Here is a 25,014-nt window from a genome sequence, read left to right as displayed (position 1 = left end):
AAGCCCATTAGTGTCCATACCAGCAGACAATATCAATCTCTATAAGCATGCTGCAGTTATGTCATCTGGCACTTTAAATGATTCTGACTGGCTGTTTTTATAGTTCATCAGCTGGAAAAATGGTTCTGAAAGAGATTCCAGCAATATCATTCCTCTGTTATATCAAAGGTATGGACTTTCCTATTCTCATACAAATAGAACAATTATTAAAACCTTATAGTTATTGTTAAGGCCCATTCACACCAAGAACAAGAACTTTAACGATAACTATATTAGCGTCAATACCAACGGATGATAACCTTCTGTATATCATAAGCAAGTGCTGCAGTAATGTCGCCTGTTGCTTTAAATGTGCGACTGCTTTAAAGTTAATTGGATTCTGATTGCTGTTTTGTCTATTTTATCGTTAGAAAATCTGATCTGAAAGCTTAGAAAAATAATAGCACAATTCTCTTTAACAAGTCATACAGCTTGTCTGTAGCACAAACTGCTGTAAAAATCAAGAAATCATAATAGTGATGCTTGCCAATAAATACAATATACTAAGAAATCAAGAGCACCATCATATTATGGCATGTTTGGATGATGAGATGAGGAAAAAAACTGCTGTGTGATTGTGGTCAGGACTCGATCGGTAACACAAGCTGCCCTGTGGCGTGAGTCTATGACAGAGCCCGTAACATGATCTATGGAAATTCAAACTCTGCCTTTATTTCTTCCTGTTGCTAATCGGCTTCTGAAACAAAATGATGGCATCCGCGAGTATCAGCGTTCCCCAGCCAGCAGCAGAAGTCCTGAAGGGAATGAAAGCCAATCCCCTCTATCCCAACCCAACTTCCTCTGCCCACCCAGTCTAGCCCACTCTGCCAGCTTCTGCCCCGCCTGAGGAAACCAGGCAACCATGTGGACAGATGCAAGACTCAAATCACGTTACCCCTGAGAATCTGCAATCCGGCATCAATTCGCTTTCCAACTGTGTGGTTGAGGGCACACAGGGCATATTTGCACGAACTGCAAGTCTGTCGCCGGTCCAAGCCCATTATCTCGCATTTCACAAATACTTTACATGATCCGTGACAGTGTCCTTAGCTTTTTGGACTGATGTCACCAAGAGATGTCAAAAGTGTGTCTGTAGCTCTGACATGAGCGGCTGTGATTTGTTTACTGATGAAACCAAACTCTTGTGTTCCAGTGGGTTCCAATGGGCCGCTGCTGTCAGAGCTGTCATTTTCTGCCCGGGGACCAATGCTTGCGCTTCTGTCTCCGCGGGGACACGTCACATGATCTGACCTTCCAGCAGAAACAACTCCCCACCCGTGTCCGCCTAGAGCTGGTGTTTGCAGTGCCGTGGGAAATACGACGTTTCTCGCTACATGCACATAAGCCAACCGCGAACATGCAGCAGGGAACATCTTAATCCTTTATCGTTAATTAGCCAGGGTAACCGGTAAACAATCATTTGTTAATGCACAGGCAAGTCACAGAGTGACTTCTACCTGGGAAAAGAAATGCATAACCTTGAAACAATTTCTCGTGCCAAGCTAACATTCATCAAGCATTCATTTATTAGCTAATGCAATTTACATGTGGATCTTAATTCGGGTGTTATCTCTGGACCGGGCTGTGTGGGACTAATCAGCATGCAGCGAGGAGCATCGCAGCTACACGCCGCGGCTAATGGATGAGTGTGTCATGTTATATTCCAACCATCATTAAAGAGCTGAATACATCCACACATTACCTCTAAGCTCCATAAACACAGGCCACAAAACACATTGCCTGAGAGAGCAAACAGCATGCTGTAACTCAAACGAACATGGCTCGCAGATCCAAGCTATGCTAATTCTGTTAATTAACGTCATCTAACATCATAGAGAAATTTGTGGATATAACATTGCTAAATAAGTCAGTATATTAGGCATTTGCGTTGAGTCCTGTGCAAAGGCTCCCATGAGAGCTAAACTCCTTCCTGTTAGTCAGCACTGTTTGATATAACTACTATGAGAATATCTTACACCGCTCGAGTTATCACTATCATAAAAAGTTAAAGACTATTGGGGGATTTGTCTTTGAAAAATGACAGTATATAATGAAAAAATAACTATAGATACTAGACAGAAGCAATTATTTATGCAATTCATTATAGATACTACTAAAACTCCAGCTGAATAATCTCAATTTCTAAGCAAACTTTTGTTGGATAGTGTTAGATTTTGTTGATTATGCAAGAGATTGGACTTCTGAATTCTTCATGTATCACATCGCCTGACAGGATTTTTTTAAACCCAAAAATACATAAATAAACTTATATATATATATTTGCATTATTCAAATGTTTTTTTTTTTTTTTCCCTAAACTTTTCCATGGACCCCCTTTTCAATCTCCCAGTTTGAAAACCCCTGGACAAGAGCATGGGTTTTTGAATGAGTTTATGCTAAGGACTCCCAAATATGATGATCCTATTGGCAAGTATTTTCCTAAAATACTGTTAAGAGCAGTATACTTTCTTTCATGATGGCCCATTTATACTGTGTGAAGCATTTAAATGTGATTTTATAAAGACAAAAAAGAGACTTTTAAATTGTTGTACTAAGGCCAAAGCAAATTACCCAAAATGCTATTAGAAAATGAATTCAAATTATTTGTAAAATATAAATACAATAATTTTCCTTAGTAAACAGCTAAAGTTGATAGTGGCAAGGAGAAATATTCAGCAAAATTTTGTATATTTTTCTCTAGATTATGGTTCTTCCATGGCTTGGTTTGCTTTGGAAAGCCCCTAATAAAAATCCATCTGCCAAATGAGTTTTAAATTAACAATGTCCAACTTTTTTCCCAGCACATTTTCAGATATTACACTTTTTCACGACCGATACAGAAAATATTTATAAACTCATTTCCGAATTGTAAGATTGACCTTATTTTATAACACACTACTATTGTAAAGATATCAAAACCTATGACATAGACATCTATCTATAACATAAATCATAATGTTTAAGGTGGTTTGTTTACATGCACGGCATATAAATTTCAGCCACAGGATGAATCTCAGGAATCTCAGGATGAATCTAGGTGCAACCTTACTCTGGATCTCTGGCAGATTAGCATGAAGAGGGACAGTGACTATCCTATATGTCAGCATCCCAGCATTAGACGAGGCCACCCTGGACAAAGTCTTCACCTCGGGGCCACTGGCTCCAGCTATGAGGTCAGCAGTTCACCACATGGCAACCTGTTCCATGCCACAGCCTGACAGTGAGTGGGTTTGTGTTTGACTGTGCATGTGTGTTTGTGTGCAGATAAGCCATGTGGTATTTCACACCACTGAATCACCTCTAATTCAACAGTTCCATCAGACCTGTGGGAGAGTATGGTGACAGTGCTCACTTAAGCATTGCTCCTGCAGAGAAAGACTTTTATTGAGGGTGGGATGGGGGTTAAATCTGAAATCAATGATACTGTTCTCATAATGGCACAGCAGTCTCTGGGAAAGGTTGCAAAGACAACATTAAAGAAACTAGCAGAACATGTGTATGCTTTGTGAGCAGAATTTTACCTGAATGACAATTGTTAAGAACTCCTTGTTGTCTTGCTACTGGGTCAAATGCATATACGAGTGTCCACAATAAAGATAAGGAAAATTATTTTTAAATATCTAGTTTAAAACCAAGTTCTTAGAAATGTAGCCTACTGTTTGCATTCATGTTTGTTTAAAAAAAAAAAAAAAACTCTAAAAATGTCATGTGGTGTATAACTATCAAGTGAAAGCTAACAACATAGTTTTCTTACACCTTGAACACATGTGAGTGAACACATCTTCATCATTATTTAAAATAAATAAATAAATAAAACAGTTTTCATAAATATCAGTTATAAATACAGTCTTCGAGAAGTTGCACCACATGACATTTTACAACCTGAACTAACCTTTCTTAATCATAAAAAGGTTAAATTATCTGAAATTTTACACACAGTCTTGGGGTCTGAAGGTCTTTCAATTAAGCTTTTTTCTCTATGATAATATCAGGACTGTCATGTCACCCTGACAGTTTTTACTTCATGCCTCTGTGATATTGAAAAATTATTAAAATTAAAGGTTACACTTTATTTTGATAGTCTACTGTAGACATTCTTCTAACTATAACTAACTTCGCAACTACATGTCAACTAACTCTCATTAGAGTACTAGTAGACTGTTAGGTTTGGCTTAGGGTTAGTAGAATAAGTTAAAATGTAGTTGCAAAATTACTTATAGTCAGTAGAATGTCTGTTGGGGGAGCATCAGACTATTGTGTTTGCAGATATTAAGCAGACAGTCTACTAATACTAATGACTGGTAGTTTACATGTAGTTGCAAAGCTATAGATGTACTAATTTATACATTAATTTGGTGACACTCTATTTCGATGGTCCCAATTAGACGTTCTGTTAACTATAAGTAGTTAATAGAACGTCTAATTGGGACCATAGAAATAAAGTGTTACTAAATTAATGTATAAATTAGTATATCTATACCAAAACCTTAGCATCGTAAAACTGCACCACAGGTCCCAGGAACTATGTGAAGCCAACAAATCAGATTGTAGCTTGTAATTTTGAGAAAGCTCTTTTTTTTTTTTTTTGTCTGCAATTTGGGCTGAGACTATAGGAGACAACACTCAAAACATGTTCTCCACTGTTTCGCACCAGAATTCCTGCAAAACTCTGCAGCTCACTCAACACTTATTTCCCTAAACCAGTGGATTTGAGATCTGAAGCTGTTATACAATGAAGAGAGAGAAAAATGCAGGCCATGTAAGCTCATGCAAATCCAGCCTAATAATCTCCAATTAAAGTATTGGGGAAAGAGAGGAGGGAGCCAGTAAGCTCAAATAGATGGTGAGGGTTAAGGATAGGAGTCCTGTAGAACACGGGCATCAAACATTAGAGAGGAGAGGCTGGTGACTTGGACCCTGGCTAAAGGTGTGTGCATACAGGAGATGAGCCAAAGCCGCATGCTCAGAGATCAAGGTTTTGAAATGAGCAGTGACATGGTAATTAGTGTCATCAATCACATTTGAGCCACGAGGGAGCCGGTGGATGCTGGACTCAGGTTTCGAATAAACAAAAGCCAGTTTGCCTGAGTCATCAACCACCTGCTTCTGTGTCAAGCTGACCTGAGAATCACTGCTGATGCACTTTCTAATGACACCTAGTTTCTCCATGGACAATGATGTACAACATGCACCGAGTTTTGCATCCTCATCAAAGTCGTTATTATAAGTCTCTATGGTAGTGGCGTACGTTTTTGAGCTGATGTATGCACTAGTGTGTCTGCTTGCTCAAGCATTCAGCTCAGCATTTGTATTTTTAGTAACAGGAAGAGCATCTCTTATGACTCAATGTTATCATCATCATCCACTGGGTGTGAATATTTTAGAACGATAAACAGGCGAAGGAAAGTTCTAGGTGACATGTTTTTACCATTCTGAAAGCCTCTTTTTTGGTAAATCAAGAGTAAACAAAAACGAAGGTGGGCGAATTTATGTGCTAGCACCGCAGGGGTGGTTGCTGCAAGAAAAATGGATCTGACCTTGATATGTAGAGATAGATTGGCTGGTGGGGTGCTGGTCACATGACCATTTCTCTCTCTGTGAGGAGCCAGACAGAAAGGGAGAGTGAGACCGATACACCATCAGACGGGAACTCATCCGTTCGAATTTCCATTCCTCATCTGCAATTTGTTATACCATTACACCGCATGCTGTGTGAGGCCACTCTGTGAAAAAGAGACAGGCTCGAGACAACAAACTAGTTTTTATAGCCAACAAACTGGGATTTCAATCTAGTGTGGACACCTCTTTATTATGTATTCATTGATTTCAAAACTGCTTTTAACAGCCCCCAGATGTGAAAAATACTCAAAATTCCACTTTGCCACTTCTGTATTAAATTTGCATATCTGGTCATGCTCTGCTTGACACACTTGCAAAATTGCACAGCGGGTATTTCATTACAAGGCACCGCAGATATTCAACAACAGCACTGAGCATCCAAAATAAATTAAAAAGACTAAAGACCCACCAGTAGGCAGCATTATGTATTGTTTTGTAATGCCTAGAGTGCCAGTGCTTTTTTCACAAGCGAATTGACATGGAGAGGGTTGACTGCTGGGCTTGTGGGAAAAATAATTGGGGGTTTCAGGGTTTTAACTGGCATTAAACTGACTGGGCTCAAGCTGAAACAACTTAATACATGGTATTCCACAAGAACGGGTGTTAGGTCCATTTTCATTTTTCACTAAATGGCATTCAAATCGATTTCTAGTTACGTGTGAGATCCGTTTTGAGGATGTGCCTGAAATTAAACAAAAATACAGTGAAATTGATATAAGGACCAACCTGTTTTAAACCTGCTACCACTGGTCAAAGGATGCGTACATCAGAGCATTCGAGAAAAGGTTAACATTTTCTGAACTTTTTTTTAATCGGGGACCGATAGTGTTAACAGATATTAAGCAGACACTCTCTACTAATACTCTAATGAGAATTGGTTGACATGTAGGTGCAACCTTACTTATTGTCAACAGAATGTCTAAAGGGGACCATCAAAATAAAGTGTTACCAAATTTGCCTTCCATGTCTGTGTGAGGCATCATTCTTATTGAAACTGTCACTACACTCTAGTGTGTAAGCGACCTAAGAGCCCCTTAACATCAAGGTAACCAGAAGCCGTATTACCTTAAACAATATGGTAATCTGATTCAAAAACCTTAAGTTGGTTGGCTTGAAACCAGCAGCAGCAATAAATATCCACCCCTGAAAGGCACCATACATCATGATGGTTTTGTAGCTTACAACGTCGCACGACAAAGATAAATGCAGCTGAGATAATGCAGCTCTGACCTTAAGCTGTGGTGTGGGGAAAATTTGGGTCCTCTACAAGATATTTTTGTTTTTACCATGTCTTGATGCAATTACACCATTCTAACCTACAGTCTAATGGTGCTGACTTGTCATTCTGCTTATATTTATAGTGGCTAAAATAACCTGGTCTAATGGAGGCAAGGGAAGGGAGGCATTTGTTATTGCTCTGAGGGTCCAATCCAGGTTTTACATGGTCCCAGCAGCCCTCTACCTCCCAGCCATGATGCAGCCAAGCAGAGATGGGCTAATTTAATAAGCAAATCTGCTGCGGTTTCCCTTCAAGAAGCCAGTTTCATTGAGAACCTTCCACAACACGTAACCACAAATGGCCAGGGGCTGATGGGATACAAATGAAGGGAATAACTTCTTCACATAAAACCTGCATGACTGTCAGCAATGGCTACATGCAAAATGCAGCTCAGGTGAGATGCTCTGTTTGGTCTGTTTGCAATATAAGCAAAAAAGATATTCTTTGAGTTTTGGTCAATAATAGTAAGTATCATGATATATCACAATTTAAAACCTACGTAAAAACAAAAAAGGAACCATAATTTCCAAATAGTAGAGTTACAACAAATTTGATACATTTACATATATTTTTTTTTATATATATATATATATATATATAAAAATGAATAGTCATTAACAGTGCAATGAAATTTCTTTTTTTAAATAAATATTATTATTGTTTTGTTTTTGTTATTTAATCATCTATAAGACAAAAAAAGCATAAGTCCAAACACTTTAAAAGCAACTAATGCCACTAATAAGGTTTTTCTATTAATGTGCATTTAATACTTAAGGTTTAGGGTTGCTGAAATCTATATTCTTTAGTATTAGAAATGCCCTTATAAATGATGTCATATATGAATACCTTTAACAGAATAAGCTTAAAACAACAAATAATTAAAGCATTTGTGAATCTGACACATAATAGCGTGAAATATTACTACATATGCTTAGGTACAGATATTCTTCATGGATTCTTGTAAATACTGGATAAAATCTGTTCTTGGAAGCGCTAATGAACTAGTTTTTGTATTCTTTTTTTTTTCTCTCATCATGATTTGACAAGAAGCCTAGTAAAATGATGGGTATTATGCAAATGATACCAGCTGTTACTTTGGATGGTAAAGCCTCCTAATAACTCTCTCTCTCTTTCTCTCTATCTTTCAGTGTGGACGCATTCTCTCATCTTCCTGTTAATCCGCCTGGGCACGTGTGTGACACGTCTGTGAGGGGAAGTGGCGGCGGTAGCCTGGCCTGATTAGCGTCTAGTCGAGGGTACGGGTGTGCTCGGTTCGGCTCAATCTTCTGAGGACGCTAGCAGTGTGTACAGCAGCTGAATAGAACTCATTAACTAGCGGTCACAGAGTGCTAGTTCCCCATCTGAGGAGGCTAGTGTTGGGCCAAATGATATCTTCAAGGTCAAAATACAGGCGCTGAGGGGAGCCAGTACACGTCAGGGGACAGCACATCAACACGCAGACCTGGTCTCTGCATACAAATCACTGCATGCCCCTTGTTTGTCTTTTTTTCGGAATGATTTTTAGACTTTTTGCTAAATAAATTCAATGGTTCGTGTCACAGCTTTTGGAGAAGTGACAACTGGGTTATTTTAAAGGCAATATCCGATTTATAAGCCACTCGAGGCTGTGTGCTACAGTGAGTTCATTACAGATAATAGGCGTTCTTTGACCAGAACCCTCTGAACAATTGTAATATCACTAAATACACTGGCTCAAGTTACCAATTATTTTTATTATTATTATTATTAAATGGCAGCAAAAGCAATATGATAAAAGACATCATTGTTCATTTGTAAGTTGAAGTTATTAGCAATAATAATCAGAACAAAAATTCTAGTGGCAAGTAATATAATTAGTAACTGTACATTATTAGTAACTGCAGGTCGTTTATGGTTGCCAAGCAATGTGTTGCATTAATTTAGAATGTGCAATCAAAGGTGTGCATTTATTAGCATTTTAGAATAGCTCATCCAGTCATATTTCACAATCAGAATTATTTCATGACATTTTTTATGACATTTTAAAAATGTAACTGAGAGTTTATTTTTAGAATAAAAGAACAATAGGTTACATTTTATTTTAATGTGTCCTTGTTACAGTGTAATTATATGTTTAAGTACTGATTAATAAACAAAAAAATTAAACAAAATTAACAACATATACTTATTATTGGGTTAGGTTTAGGATTAGCTGCATGTATTTAAGCATAATTAATAATTTATACTATAGTAACTACATGTAACATGTAAAAGGGACACTGTAAAATAAAGTGTTACCAAATAATATTAGGGGGAACATTATTACCACAACTTATATAATTAATAATAATATTAAATGTATGGATTGGTAGATAGATATTAAAGGGATAGTTCACCCAAATAATGGCCAAATAATAAAGGCCTTCTGAAGTGAAGCAATGGGTTTTTATAAGACAAAATTATCCATATTTACAATTTTCTAAACTATAATAACCAGCTTCTGGCAAACAACCGTACGCAAGTCGACTTGTGGCGGAAGCCAAGCAATGCATAACATATTGACAAATGCGGAAGTGCAGAGGATAGAGCAAAACAAAACACTGGAAATTTTAAACAGAAATGTTGGAGGATTTCAATATAAGAGTAGAGGAGCGTGAGATTATTATTTTTTATAAAGTTGAAACTTTATAAACTATAATAACCTCACGCTCCTCTATATGGATATTTTTCTTACAAAAACTCATTGCTTTGCTTCAGAAGGGCTTTATTAACCCATTGGAACCGTATGGATTACTTTTATGATGGATGGATGCACTTTTTTGGTCTTCAAAATCATGAGCGCCATTCACTACCATTATAAAGCTTGAAAGTGCCAGGATATTTTTGTAATATAACTCCGATTGTGTTCATCTGAAAGAAGATCATATACACCTAGGATGGCTTCAGGGTGAGTAAATCATGGGATAATTTTTATTTTGGGGGGGAACTATCCCTTAAATAAAAATATAACATCACTTGCAATGCCATTATTGTTTATTTCCTATAATTTCTCCTTTTTGCATATTTATATCCTTTCATGCTTGCTGAAACAGACTTCTGGAGCAAATCGTTTTATGTTTATTAGCCACATTACTGACTATATCAGTGTCTTCACAGCAAAGAGTCACATTAATGAGCCCAAATTAATTTCGAAGCGATAGAGAGAGAGAGAGAGAGAGAGAGAGAGAGAGAGAGAGAGAGAGAGAGAGAGAAAGATTGAGAGAAGAAAGGGTGACCTAATTCTGAGATGCAACTAAGTGTTGTCAACTATGATCACTTCTCCCCAGGCCCACCTACAAATGAACTCCTGCCTTTGCTGAAACTACATCAATTCCTCTATGTAAATGTGCTTCTTAACAATCTCCTCTCTCTCTAAGTACTTTTCTGTATCCATTTGAGTCATATTAGAAGTCTTTAGCTCAGAGCCTGCAGCGAGTGCAAAGGCCGCTTGTACAGTGACACACTGAGATTTTGAGGATCAGCATGTTTGGTCAGGCGTGATGGCATTGGCTCATGAGTAAAGACATAGACTGCTGAACAAACGCTCTACACTTTCGAGAAACATACTGCTGAGGTGATTAGAAAAATGTGTAATTTATTTTTCATAACACAAGTCCCACTTGTAGCACGTTAGCATCTGTTTTTATAAGTATTTATCTGTTAATTAAAGGAACATTTATAGCTCTCACTGGCATTGAAATATAGCCTGATCATAAAACACCTTAAGTCACCATAATGTCTATGTGATTAAATACTGAAAACTATAACTAATGTCCCAAGTGTTACAATGTTTTTGCATCATTTGCTCAAACAATCAGTTTGTCACATCAGCATTTACAAATAGAAGACCTCAAAAGTTCACCTGAGCTCCAAAATTGTCTTGACCAGTATATTGACTGATGTAACACCATCAGCCATTGAAAAATCCAGTATCCAATATAATTAGTAACAGAGCAAGACATTGGTCAGACAGATTTATTTGGGTGTTGATTTCAAAATCAACTACAGCCTTAAAAATACATAATTGTAGTGACAGACGTGATGGCACCTGAGCTTCACAACAGACATTCTTTTGTCCCACTCTGATTAATACAAAAGAGTCTGATAGGACCCTCAACGCCCTCAACTAAATGACTATTGTAATCAGAACTGCCAACGGTGGAGGACAGGAAAGATGACATCAACGGCCCATTGATGATAGGCTAATCTTATCACGAGTTGCTTTGTTCACCTCAGCCCTCCATGCCTGAGTTCAAGGTGTGAATGACCATGGACTCCTAGGGCTGCCAAACTGGTTCTGGCTAGAGCACAGCAAGAACAAAGAAATGCTTAGAAAGAAAGACATTTTCCAAACATATTGGCTTGAAATCACCAAAAATGGACAGGAATACTGTAAGGAACATGTCCTATACATCCTTTTACTCATCCAGGAAACTGCACACACACAGTGGAAACCACACCTGGAATAAAAGCCAATGCAACTGCACCCACTGAGACAGAAGTGTGATACCTCAACCAATTCACATCAAGTTTGGACTCTACGAGTTCAGAACACTGCCACAAGGACTTTGAGAAAGGTTTGAAAAAGAAATAAAGCATTTCCAAGGTCCTAAAGACATTGTTTTATTTAACTGTGTATTTTGGGACAATACAACAAGTTTCACAGGATGAAAGGTGGGCGTGTTAAGGGACGGACACCTGGAATGCTGTGACCCAATCACATCACCACATCATTGTAATCCCCTCCCCAACAGGAAGGAATAAAAGCTTCCCCAATTGAACAAAGAGGGAAGAACAACAGCACAACCAAGGTGAGACTCTTGCGAGTAAACCTTTCATGGCACAGATCTTCAAGCAGCCCAAGTGCTTCTGCAGAGGACTTTGACTCCAGACCTGCATAACTCAAGTACCTCCAACCTACAGAAGATCCTATGGACCGACCACCATCTGACCTACAGTTCCCTGGATTACACAAAGACCTCCAGCACTCAGTGCAGCTCTGCAGCTGTTGGAAAGCAATCCAGTCCCCCACTGCTCACGGAAGGATACCAGTGGACAATGTTTCCCATTCCCGGACTGATCACCCGACCAAGTGAAACGTAAATATAAGCTAACCAAACCTTTTCCCAAAGGCCTTGGCATTAGGTTGTTACTAAATGAGATTGCTATTTGTGTAGAGACTGTTTATCTAGGGTCAGCATACACAGATAGATACATTAGACACGTTAACAAAAAAGAACAGTAAAAATACAGAAATAAAATGGCATATACACATCTATTGGTGTGGCCAAGAACTGGCAGACCACCCATAGTTTGTAGGGGTCTCCTCATCTACTTACTTTCTCTTTGTCGTCTTGGTATCAAGTTTTGCTCGGCAAGACCGTTTTGTGCTTGGGCGCCACCAAGTCGTACCAAGTAACTTCAGCAGCTCCAGGCACATGAACAAAAGTTGCAATCTCATTGGTCGGCCAGTTTTTAACGCGGCGCGTCAAACCAAAAAAACGAACCCGAGCCGTTTTTTAAAAAATGTCGCTTTTACGCCTGCCGTTTTTCGTGTTGGTGTGCACACTCACAATTACTAATTTCATCCCCAGAAATTGAGAAAAAAAAGTATTTATTATAGACATCAGAAGCAGTATATATTGGTGATACTGCCCTTCATTCATAGTATATTTAGTAAAAATATTTAAATATTTAAAATATATTGACTTTTATGTTGGTTCTACATTAATTTAGAGATTCAATGTGAAAATATATATTGCAACAAAAATCTTAAACTTTTTAGCGTTAGGTGAGATTGTGATTAATTTCAGAAAACATGATTCATTATATATAATATTTTTTTTTAATTGATTGACAGCACTAATATATATGTTTGTGAATACACAAGTTTAATTTGTAGAATTTCTGTGTGTGTATATTATTTATATATATTTAATTCTGAAAAAAATGCATGAATTTCAGAATTTCTTAGCATCATTCATTCAAACTAACAAGTTTGTGCACAACCTGATGATTCAGTTACAAAAATGCACAATAAAAGCATTTCCAATCCTGGTCTCAGCCATCCTGCTTTTTATATAATAGCATCTGTAATTGAAATACCCACTAAACATGATCAAAGCAGTGAATACTTTACAGCAGTATATGATATATAGCATTCTCAGACAGTCAACACTATAGAAAGGGAGTATGTTCTGGGATCCAGAGACTTGCATCCTTGTTTCCTCACCAGTGCACAGCTGAAAGATTGCTGCGTGTTCACTCGTCCCAGCTCATTAGCCTCTCTAGAGAGGAAGCACTGTGTTTGGGACTGGCTAGCATAACTTATAAACAAGCAAATATTCAAATGACCACTATGAAATTGGATAAGTGGAAAAACAAGGGTGTGCACATAGTTAGAGAAGCTGAAAAAGAGGAGAGGATTTGGAGTGTATGATTGGCAGATTGTGCAAAGAGAGGTAGACAAGAAATAGGATTGGTCTTTTAGGTAATAGAGTGCATAAGTGCCTGCCCACTTCTTCAGGTGCATTCGTTCCGGAATTTCTTTTCCATTCATTTTTCCCATAGTGATTTTTTTAAAAGTCTTTGTTAAAGCATTATAAGCCATGAACCAAACCAATCAATTACTATGTCAATCACCACACTACAAACTTTGATTTGAAGCAAAAAAGTATTGGACAGAAAAGACAAAGGTACAAGAATGTGTACTTAAGGTCTTTAGTGAGAGACTACAAAACTACAATTCCATGCAAGCATTGCAAATGACAATCAAATAAAAAATAAATACATTTTAAATAGTCAATCTGTTAATCTATAATAATATATAACATCCTAACCCAAGACACAACCTAAGAATGCATAATAAACTATAAAGTCCATGTATCATATATTGAGTGGCATAGACTAGGCCTATATATTCAAAAAGCAGAGCTGTAGTAGTGTGTAGAGTGCATACATTGATATGTATATATTTAGATTGAGCTGCTCATATGCATCTCATTTCAAACATACATCCTTGCTTCTAAAATATACATTTCAAGAAATATGTCTGCAGATGATTGCACAACCATTAATCATTATAATACACCTCAGTGCGGTCTACGTTACAGCTCCACGCACACGATCCAGCACTATGACTCAGTGTGGGTGAGGATGCTTTCTGGGGGGAAGTGGCGTCTTGCTTTGTGAGTCTTGGCAGCCCGGTGTAATCAAATGTTCCTGGAAATGACTTCCTGTCCTGTGAGATGGAGCCGGGCTCCATGCGAGATAAAGACTCCTCTGCCTGTTACGGCAAACGCTGTTTTAATAACCCGGCGTGGCTGTGCAGAACTCGATGTGAGACCGCTGAGGAAGACCATGCTAAAAGCCATCTCGCGGTCATCAGTGGATGAATAGACCTTATATGGGCCAATTCATTTTGAACACGTTGTATCTTAATTAGTCTGTAAATACGAACTAGTAAATTAAAAATTACTAATACGAATTAGTAAATCGTGCATTTTTTTTTTTTTTGTAAAGGCTGTTTGACTTAGTCTTTGCACATTCGGTTTGTAAACACTTGCTTGGTACTTCCGCCTATGTCACGCGTAACCTTTCCAACGTGATTACGTAATGTGTGGCGTGCAAGTAGTGCAAGAAGAGCATTTGTGGTTAAAAAGTATACTTTTTTTTTTTTTTTTTTTTTTTTTTTTTTAGAAAATGACAGATTGTTTCGCTAGATAAGACCCTGGGATCGTCTGGGATCATGTAGAGCCCTTTGAAGCTGCATTGAATCTGCAATTTGGACCTTCAACCCGTTGTACCCTGGTAGAGTCCACTATATGGAGAAAAATCCTAGAATGTTTTCCTCAAAAACCATAATTTATTTTCGACTGAAGAAAGAAAGACATAAAAATCTTGGATGATATGGGAGTGAGTAAATTATCAGGAAATTTTTTAATTTTGAAGTGAACTAATCCTTTAAAATCTTTCTTTTATCCCAGTTTAACTGCAGAGACAACTACAGGCTAAGCAAGCTGTTTGTACGTTGATTCCCCTGAAAAGTGTAAACACTGTTGTGCTTTCAAAACATTGCATTGTTTATTTGCCGACCCGGCAAACAATGGCTCAACCAATGGTGTGAGTTTGGGGTGGGGCTATCTATTTGATCAGCCAATGGCAGATGCGGAGTTTGGGAAACTTGCTTGGAAACAGTTATTATGCAGTTTGGTGAAACCTCACCTTTATCTTCAGAGGTTTACAGAAGTCAGTGAGGATTTGGACTAAATGCTATCACCAGCTGAGATTTTCCTGTGATCTTACAGTGATCGTGCAATCACTCTGCTCTGATCTGGGATCAAGATGGCCAGGGAAACACAGGGACTGCATTTATATGCAGCAGATGTCGGCTTCTCCATTATATCTGATCACAAAGAGCAATCAGAAGGGAGACTGCGGCTTGATGAGAACTCCTCTGCCAGACTCCCGACCCAGACTCCAGCCCTCAACGCCATGACATCATTCACCTCTGCTGCCCACTGAGATTGCTTTTAGGTATTGCTATATTTAGTCATAGAACAGACCAGAAATACTTTTGAACGGAAGAAAATTCTCAGTCACCCATGCCAAAAAAACACACCATTGGATATTACAAAATTCTAAATAAGCCGACATGACAACTGATAATTGTGTGTAATTGTATATCAACATAATTACATGAATATATGATTTATAGTACTTTATCACAAAATATAATTCACTGTCAATGTATTATCTTATGTAAAAGTATATCATAAAAATAACTGAAAAAAAAAAAAAAAAGAATAACCAAACCAGCAAACATATAAGCATGATCTCTCAGCATGTTTGATGCATCTTTTTAAAGAGCTCAGCATGCAGCAGGAGAATATCTTCACTGGTATTATTGTCTTGTCAAATCTGCGCTTCAAGGAGTTAGTGATAAAGCTATTAGTCACATAAAGACTGGGTAATACTGGGTGCAATAACTGTTTTTAGATGGATCAATAGTCTTATCTGTCTGTCGATGTCTCATACACTGAAAAAAAAAAAAAAAAAAAAAAAAAAAAAATGAGAGCCGCTCTTTCACAGCAAGCAGCACAATGCTAGACACTAATCAATACACCAGGCGATAACAGAATGCTTCCAGAGCCATTTAGCACAGTCTTATCACTCTGCTGAGTTCTCAACCTGTCAAAATATTTTGTGGTGGGGTGGCACAAGGGAACATTTCATGCCTATCAAGGGGAACAAGCTTCTGCTTTTCAAACCAAAGGATGGCAGTTTTAAGAGTTACACTTTCACAAGTGCAAAAGTGTGTGGCAGTCTGAAGATAATACAATTATGTTAGTAAGCCACTACAAAGCTACTATGACTCTCACAATTAGTGCTGAGAAGTTTGATTAATTTTAGTCTACTGGTTAACAATGTTTCAATGATACACTGGGTTAAAAATGCTGGGTTAAAAACAACCCAAGTTGGGTTGAAAATGGACAAACCCAGTGATTGGGTTGTTTTAACCCAGCGGTTAATTTCCAACATACTTTGGGTTCATTTAAAGCAAGCAATACAGTAACTTTTGAACAATAGTTGAGTTAAATAAAACTACCCAGCAGGTTGGGCAAACATTGGGTTAAAACAACCCATTCACTGGGTTAAAACAACCTAATCGCTGGGTTTGTCCATTTTCAACCCAACTTGGGTTGTTTTTAACCCAGTATTTTTTTTAGAGTAAACCTTTTTACATCACTGTTTTCAAATGAAAATGTGTATATTAAAAGCAACTTAGAATCAAAATTGAATCTACTTTCATTATATAGATTCCTAGTGTTACTGTGACCAATGTATGTTACTTCAATTGGAAAAAAAAGAAAAAAAGTTTGCATTCAAAACCGTTAAAACAATGTTTCTTATTTTTAAACGTATCTCTACTACTCTACTCTAAGTTAGAAAGGTCCACAAAACTATTGTGACAATTAGCACTAAAAAGTTTGTAAAGTTTGTTGAACTAGATGAAAGCAAATGATTAACTGATTCATTTGGGTCATCATCACACATTTTGCAATTTATTTATTTTTTTTCAGTGAAGTAAATATGTTGCTGAATGCTGCTATTTGTATGACTATAGTTTTGAAACTATAGTCTCAAATCTTGCATTATTTTGGTTCCAACATGTCATCCTCTTCACAGTTTTGTTTTGCGTGAATCATCACAAAAGAACCAGCTTAGGAAGATTTGTACGTGAATCGCACCATTACCATTGACAATATTTCCTGTTTCAAATAAAAGATTTATGCAACCAAAGAGCATTCTGGCAATTTTTGAGCACAATAAAATAGCATCCGCTCATATGACAACAAAGAAAACCTGGGAGGATATACAATCAGGAAAGGCTTTCACACAATTCAACACCTCAGCCAGAGCGAACCTGGATAAATAAGCCTGAAGAGCTGTGGAATAATAAGTAGCCAGCACAACACAGTACAGGTGAATCCCACGAGAGCTGCTTCAACAGAATCCACTCCTTTTAACAAACTAAAGCTACGCAAGGCAGGGTGGAAAAAAAATCAAATCAATGTCCTTGAAGATGTTTTCTTTTCTCCTGAGAGCCATCTTGAAAGAGCGGCTCTACGCGTGCTCTCTTGCGTTCTATTTCAATCCTACTAGCCCTGTTTTTGTAACTCTCTGCTTTTTCCCCATTTATTTTTTCCCCCTTTTGCATCTCTCTCTTTTCACTTTCAGGCAGTGACTCATCTGTCAGAAGGAGGGGTAGGGAAAGATGGCGTAGGCCCAGCTGGGGCCCACCCTACGGGGGGTCTTCTCTCTCTATGCCTGCACCTCTTTGCAATAACAACATCCATCTCCATTTTCCTGCAAGCTGACCGGTATGAGGGCACTCTCAGAGCAATTAAAATTCCCCAGGTTTTCACTCTTGCCACATGCTTAACTGTACTATGCGAACGCACCATATGCTTCAAGATGGGCGATAGTGCAATTTGGAGCCCGATGGCCGTCGAGATCCCCATAGAACAAAGAGGGAGAACAGCTGGCTGCCTCGCCATGGTTGGATAACAGCGAGTCAACCTGTTCAATCATATGCCACACTCTTGTTTACCGCACCTTATCTTATTTGGTTTGTTTGCTTTATCTGGATTAAACCCGTAGGTAAGAGGGATGGGAATTTCAACCTACTGCTCAAACAAGCTTAAGGCATCCATACGCGGCTATTTTTCAAACCTGGCACTGAAAATACAGGAAAATTACCTCTCACAAGATACCACCTCAAAGTGAAGAAATTCATTAGTTGCTGCTGGGGTTTTATAGAGCCAAACATGAGCCTAAAGCATAATAATAGAGCTATTAGCCCACCACAATCTATTATCTTTAATCTAAGACCACCTATTGGCTAAATCCTAAATGATGGTATCCCCTGTCCTAAAGGACCATGCTGAGCTTTCAAATGCTGCTATTTCTCTCTACAAAATGCCATGGGATCAAATCCCCCCGCTGGCAGCCATTCAAAGGAAGTGACGGCACTGCATAGCCTGTAAACGGCTTCGGTGTGGCTCATGTATCACGACCAAAGCAAGGTCAACCGAACTCTGCTCTAAGTGTCAGTCCCACAGAAGGGATGAAGTTAACATTGCCGGTGATAAAGCTCCAGCGTCTTAACCTCCAGAGGGTTAATTCAGAACGTATGGGCCCATCCACTGTGAAAAAATGTCTCTACATGTTCAAGACATGGAGGGTCTTCTGAGGTGTTTTAGGAACATGACTTATTGAGATGCTACCCACGTTGAAAGTCAAGTCAGGTCATCTCAGTGAAACCAGATTGTATCTAGTTGGCAACCTTTTACATTGACCAGTACTTACTGAACAGTTACTTAATGAAAAATGAAAGTCTTATGAAAGTTACAAAAGAGATTTCTTTGAACATTCTCAATTACATTAAGAATCAATTTTGTCAATGAACTCATCTTGCCTGACTTGTTTCCAGTGTAAGTCAAATCAGAATTTTCAGCATCATATTGCTTCAATCTATAGCCATATTTAGTATATTTTATTTAATTGTAAAGCCTTTTGGTTTACTGTAATTATAGATCTGTGCAACACAAATCATGGCCCAAAATAAAGAAGAAAGTACTTCAATTTAGGACACAGACAGTAATGATCATTACTGTACAATTAGGGCATGTTTGGGCAAACACCTACAAAGACTTACTGAACAAAGAGGTCCATTATTTTGCTAAGAAGTTCTATTCTGATTATGAAAAGTCAACATTTTCTAGCACTGGCCATAATTGGGAAATATAATCATAAAATTGACCCATGGTGTTGTACATCATTCAATCACACAGATCTTCAAATCAACAGTTTTAACTCTAGAATAGTTTCTCCTCTCAAAGGAGAGCCAATATCAACTTACTTTACTTCAGCAACCCGAACACGGGGCAATCACTGAGGTAAGAATTTCCCTCTGTTCAAAACAGTAAAGCTGCAAAGAAATTGATCTTTAAACACGCCAACAAGAAGACTTCCTTGTGGAATAAGTAGGTTCACAGGAAAGCCTGAGGTTCATTAGCTGATTATTAATGAAGCACTCCATTATGTCAACCCCTCGTTCTGCCAGGTTTCAATGCAAAAAAGACCTAGCCAGGGGAAAGTCAACAGAGCCAAGCCTATCTGCCAACTGTTCCTGTCCAACTACCGCAGTATCCAAACGAGAGAAAATGATTACAACATCTGCAGGAAGCCTGCACTTTGACTAAGACAGAAAACGGTCACACTCACCTCCCCGGATTGTGGCAGTGTCAGCTTAGGAATTTTGCCCTTGGTCCCAGTCGTGCTGCTTTTGGTATCCAGCAGACCTCCAAATGGCACACTGTTGTACCCTTCCACCAGCTCCACAGGGGGTTTGAGCTCTGGGGAATCATTGGGGACCTGGTCTTGGCCATCCATGGGCCTGACGTAGGCAGTGGGTTTCTGCTGCACAGCGCTGCTGGGCTTGCAGTGGAGGCCTTGAGGAAATGTCGGTGTCGAGAGGCCGCTAGGAAGCAGGGACGTAGAAGCCAATGGCGAGATTGAGCCATGAGAGCACGAGTCCTGGTCAGCGGGAGACTTTCCGAGGCCAAGCTCGACTGTGGCTGGTCCTTTGCCAGACTGCTTCCTATTGGAGTGTGATGAAGTTGTAGGTCCGCTGGGATTGGGACTTGAGTCCTCTTGGTCCTGATCATGTCTACTTGAAGTCTGCTCATGACTGGAGTGCTTCCCCCGGCTGACCGCTTGAGCAGTCTGGGTGCCACTTGAACCATGACCCCCTCGTGACCAGTCTGAAGACCGTAACTTTTTGCCTTGATGTCCATGTACAACGTTAGAACCCGGCATGCTGTTGGCAGGGGGTGGGGGCATAGAGGTGCTGTGGCTTCCAGGTTGGGAGGGAGCAGCTCGGCTTCGCTGAGCCTCAGGGAAAAAGCCTGGCTGGTCGGGTTTCTCCACTGGAGTCTGGGGAACAGAGTTCTTAGGAATGCCTACAAGATGACTCTGGTTGGAATGGCTAGTCAGAAGCTCCTTCATTTCATCATAATTTCCAAGTGTGTTTTGGACCCGGTTGGCCAGGGCGTCCCCTTTGTTAGTCTGAAAGAAAAAAAAAAACTATATGAAACATCTGTATAATTCAGCCATATTCCTAACAAAGGTCTTTCAAAAGAACAATTCATCCCAAATAATGGAAATTCATAAATGTGGCCCATATGACTTATGCACTACATTCCCAGCATCCTAAAGTCATACAATAGTTTTGTGTGAGAAACAAATCAAAATGTAAGTCATTTACTAATAATATTCACCTCCACCGGAACCTTAAACCTGAAACAACATCAAACATTGGTTTTTAAGTACCTCATAAACAGATGTCAATTATTTGATTTATAATCTGCAACAGAGGTGAAGATTATCAATGAATATGACAATGATTTACACACATAAAGCTATTATATGACTTTAGAAGACATGGAATAAGTCATTTTAAACACTTTTATAATGCTTATAAATATAGTTGTTGTTGTCTTTTCATCATTTTTGAAGATTGATACCCTGCAGTCACTATGACCTGATATTACATGGAGGTTTTCTATAAATTGTTTTTTTGTTTGCTTGTTGTGCATTCCATAAAATAATAACAGCATACCTGCATGAAATGACATGAAGGTGAGTAAATAATTACAGAAGTTTACTTTTTTAGCTGAACTATCCATTTAATTGGAAGAACAATCAACTGCATTGCAAAATGTCAGTGGAGTGGAATATTATAATCTAAGTTGGTTATAAGATAAAAAATAAAGATAAAACAATCCACAACACACCAACAACTCCATAACACCCCATCAAGTGTATTATTTTTGAGTGTGAATACCAATTCAGGGAGTGAACCCTTCTCAGTATAGACAGATCTAAAGACTGTGTTTGTCAGTATAAAGAAGCAGAGTATTTATCATGAGCTTTAGCTGACTAGACCATTAACATAGTTTTGCGATGCAAGCCAACTCTCCATTTGATGTTAGTCAATATTTATGAAACCAGGCAACGTGTGATCACAGAAATGGCGAGACGCTGTATTTAGAATCTATTCAGAATTTTCTGTTTGTGTGCCATTCCTATCCATGCCTGTGTACTGATTTACATAAAATAATGTTTGCAAACATCTCCTGAATTTAGTGCAGGCATAAAGATACAGTTATTTCCTCTCCAGAAATATCTGTCCAACACTAGTCTGCTTTTGCTCACAACAAGAGTCCCTTTTATAATAATCGTTATCTTTTGGGTTTTGCCGCACATCATTAGTTGCACAGCGTTCTACAGAAGAGAAGCATGCTAGCCCACCCCCCACGGATTATTTGCATAATAAGCAACATTCTTCTTAATGTTCAGGCCTTTACTCTTGTATTCATCACTACATTTAGATCTTTGCCTTTATTCAAAGTATCAGCACCCTAATTTTAAAAAGGTCTGAATACAGAGGTACTCCAACAATAAACAAGTAAATGTGTGCTTCTCTTGTACACTGATACAATTAAAGGCTACGTTAATCCCAGGAAGCAAAAGTAGAGAGAAAAAATCTATTAGCATTCTCCATTCATTTCACATGTAATTGCTACATTAATAACAGTACAACTCTTCTAAAATGCAAATGCATCTGTTATTGCTTTCAACCACATAAACAGTCAATAAACAAATAATGTTAAATGATGCACAACCAGCATGGCGCATGCAAGGCTATTATAGCAGTGATGGAATTATGCACTGGACGGTTAACATGTGACCTCGCACACAACAGAGGATCTGATTTTAGATATTCTCAGCCTAACATCAAGACTGACCTCTGACCCGGTAAAGCCTGAACACTAATGCCAGCAATAAAACCTTATCGACTATGCGGTTTTTATTAGTCATTTTCAACAAAAAATCATTTCTGGATTATAAATAAAACATAATAGTTTACGAGCACGAATGGTTTTCCTCATCAAAAAGTTTGATGGAAGCCCTTTGTTTTGTAATTATTGATTGAATTATGAATTAATCAAATACAAGCCAATAGACTTTCATTTACATTATATCCCGACAAAACAGTGATTTGCTTCTTGTTATTTATAATTTAGGGGGAGGAGGCAGGCTCCTTCAAAAGAGCATTTTATTGGACAAAAAATTTTGTACACGCCCTTGTGGACAAGATGAGTCATCAAAAGTTTTAGAAAACATTGATAGCATCGAAGCAAATAGACTAAAAGCAACAAAAATTCCATTTTGATTTCAAATTTCTGGGGAAAATGGCTAAATTCTAATTATTAAATCTAACTAAACATAATTTTGTATAGTTGGATAGAAAAATTAACAAAATTATAAATATAAAATTATACAATAAACAAAACTTGTTGCCAATCCAAAATGTTTCCTTGAGCTTTGGAAAAGTAATGTTTCTACATTTTCTTAATAGTAATATTACATTTTCAACTAATGATCCTTGTCTTTTAAGGACCTTTTTTTCCCCTTACAATTTTGATAATATTTTGGGTCATCACTTATGCAATGTAAAATCTGGGTCCACTGACATTTCTCAGCAGCTTCACTATACAGATGACATGAGTGCCATTCTTGACAGCGCTTGGATGGGAATGTGGGCCAGTGTGGCACCGCTCTAGTGTTTTTAAAAGTGAAAGATCTGAAAGGGACACTCTTGAGTGAGAGGAGTGGGTGAACCTCCCAGATGAGGTAGTTTGGTCAATGTGAGGGAAAATCCATCTGGGGTGCACACAAAGAGCTGTTGTGTGAGCTCGACTGCTTGACTGAAGCATGAGAATGCTGGACCGTGGCCAGACACGCATTCTACAGCTCGGGGGAAGGTGAGAAAGAGAGAAATGCTCTTATTTAAAGCGTTAATTGCTGACATTTTCCGTTCAAGGTTTCTTAAAATTATGAATAAGCCATTTATGAAGGATTAATCGTGTACTTACATTGACAGCTAAAGCTTTTACTAGCTAATTAATGTGTTCGTTAGAATATATAAACACTTTAAAATGTCTAGTAGTTTTAGGAGAGGTTTTAGGATTTATTACATACAAATAAATAAACAAAATATTTTTTTGCATAAATGCATCATTATCTGTTCTTTGTAAAAATCAATCAATCAATCAATCAATCAATCAATTAATCATCATCCCGCTCACTATGTCAGATATCTTTAATATCTCAATTATTTCTCAAAGACAATATAAATTGAGAGTTTTGCTTAAGGCTCCTGTTTATCTTTTTTTTCCAGTTTAATTTTTTCTGTTATTGTAATATTAGTAAATTAGTAAAACAAAAAAATAATTTCATATACCTCTTTTTGAATTGAAATACAGATCTCTACAAATTTTCACTGAGCTATAATATCCCTAGATACCAAAATCTGAACTCCATGTTCCATATGAACACCAGCATTTCTCATCAAATTCAACCACTCTATATTCTTCCTCTATATCGACAATTGTCACATCTGGGTGTCTCATCACAATTCTCTCAATTTCCCTAAAAGGATTTTAAGAGAACAAAATATAACAAAGTTGATACACAAAATAGAAATATTTAACAGCCATCAAGCTCAAAAAACTTTGAAAATACACTCTAAAAGTGTCACAGAATAAAACGTAACATGCATAATCACAAGTGTTAGCATTCCTTGATTAAAGTATTTAGGAGGTTCAGTGAGATCATTCACTTTTCAACTGTGATTTCCAGCACTCCAAAGTTTTAAATGATACAAGAGACGTTGTAATGGGCCATTACTTAATTGCCTGGAAGGAGCATCTTGGGAAAAAGGGCAGCATTCTTCTGCCCCTTGTGGCCTTCTTTACTTCAAGACAAGGAGAGATTACCTACTTAAACATACTTAAGTGCTCTAGTGTCAGCTGCCTCTTTAAAACACTCCACAAAGTCTTGATAAATGCTTGTAATGACTCGTACAGACTTAATTCTTTGAATTGTAAAATACAGCCCTGTGACAGAGCAAAATCAGGCCAAAATGAACATATGAACAGTTTCATTCAAGCAAAAGAGAGGACAGCATCATTCGATTGGGGTATATATACATCCATGTCTGTGTGAGTGTTTGTGTGCTAACTGTGTGTGTTTGTTTGTTTGCTTGTTTAGGTGGTACCAGCAGTGTAAATGCAGTTTAATGGGGTCATATTAAAAAGACACTGTGTGTTCTAGAGATTTGGGTACTTGGGCGCTACCACTCTGCGCAGGCTATTCACATGCACAATGAGAGTCTTTGTTTTCTCTCTCAATTGCCGGCCCTTTCCAACTTCACCAGAGAATTCTCTGTATTTCAAAGAATTTCCCTTAATGGATGTTAACAAGAACCTCAATATAAACAATCGGTTCACTCGCAAAAAATGAATCAGATGCATTTAGGAGCAATTAATCGTCTTTTAGGCTGACATGCTCGATAGGAACATTAATTGACTGATGAGTATCTCATCATGCAGTAGATTTGCATTGGCTTGATTTAAGTTGGAAATTTC

General features: G+C 38.0%; 1 protein-coding gene across 1 annotated transcript in view; it reads right to left on the bottom strand.

The window, feature by feature from the left end:
* Window positions 1–25,014, bottom strand: part of aff2 (AF4/FMR2 family, member 2) — a 244,320-nt gene that overhangs the window by 138,248 nt on the left and 81,058 nt on the right. Inside the window, 1 exon segment of the mRNA XM_051859758.1 lies at window positions 19,745–20,587. Within this exon segment, the coding sequence (XP_051715718.1) occupies window positions 19,745–20,587 (843 nt within the window).

This window comes from Ctenopharyngodon idella, chromosome 14 (genome assembly GCF_019924925.1).
Source record: "Ctenopharyngodon idella isolate HZGC_01 chromosome 14, HZGC01, whole genome shotgun sequence".
NCBI lineage: Eukaryota > Metazoa > Chordata > Actinopteri > Cypriniformes > Xenocyprididae > Ctenopharyngodon > Ctenopharyngodon idella.
The sequence above is the reverse complement of the archived record's forward strand: the minus strand, read 5'-3'. Positions and strand labels throughout refer to the sequence as shown.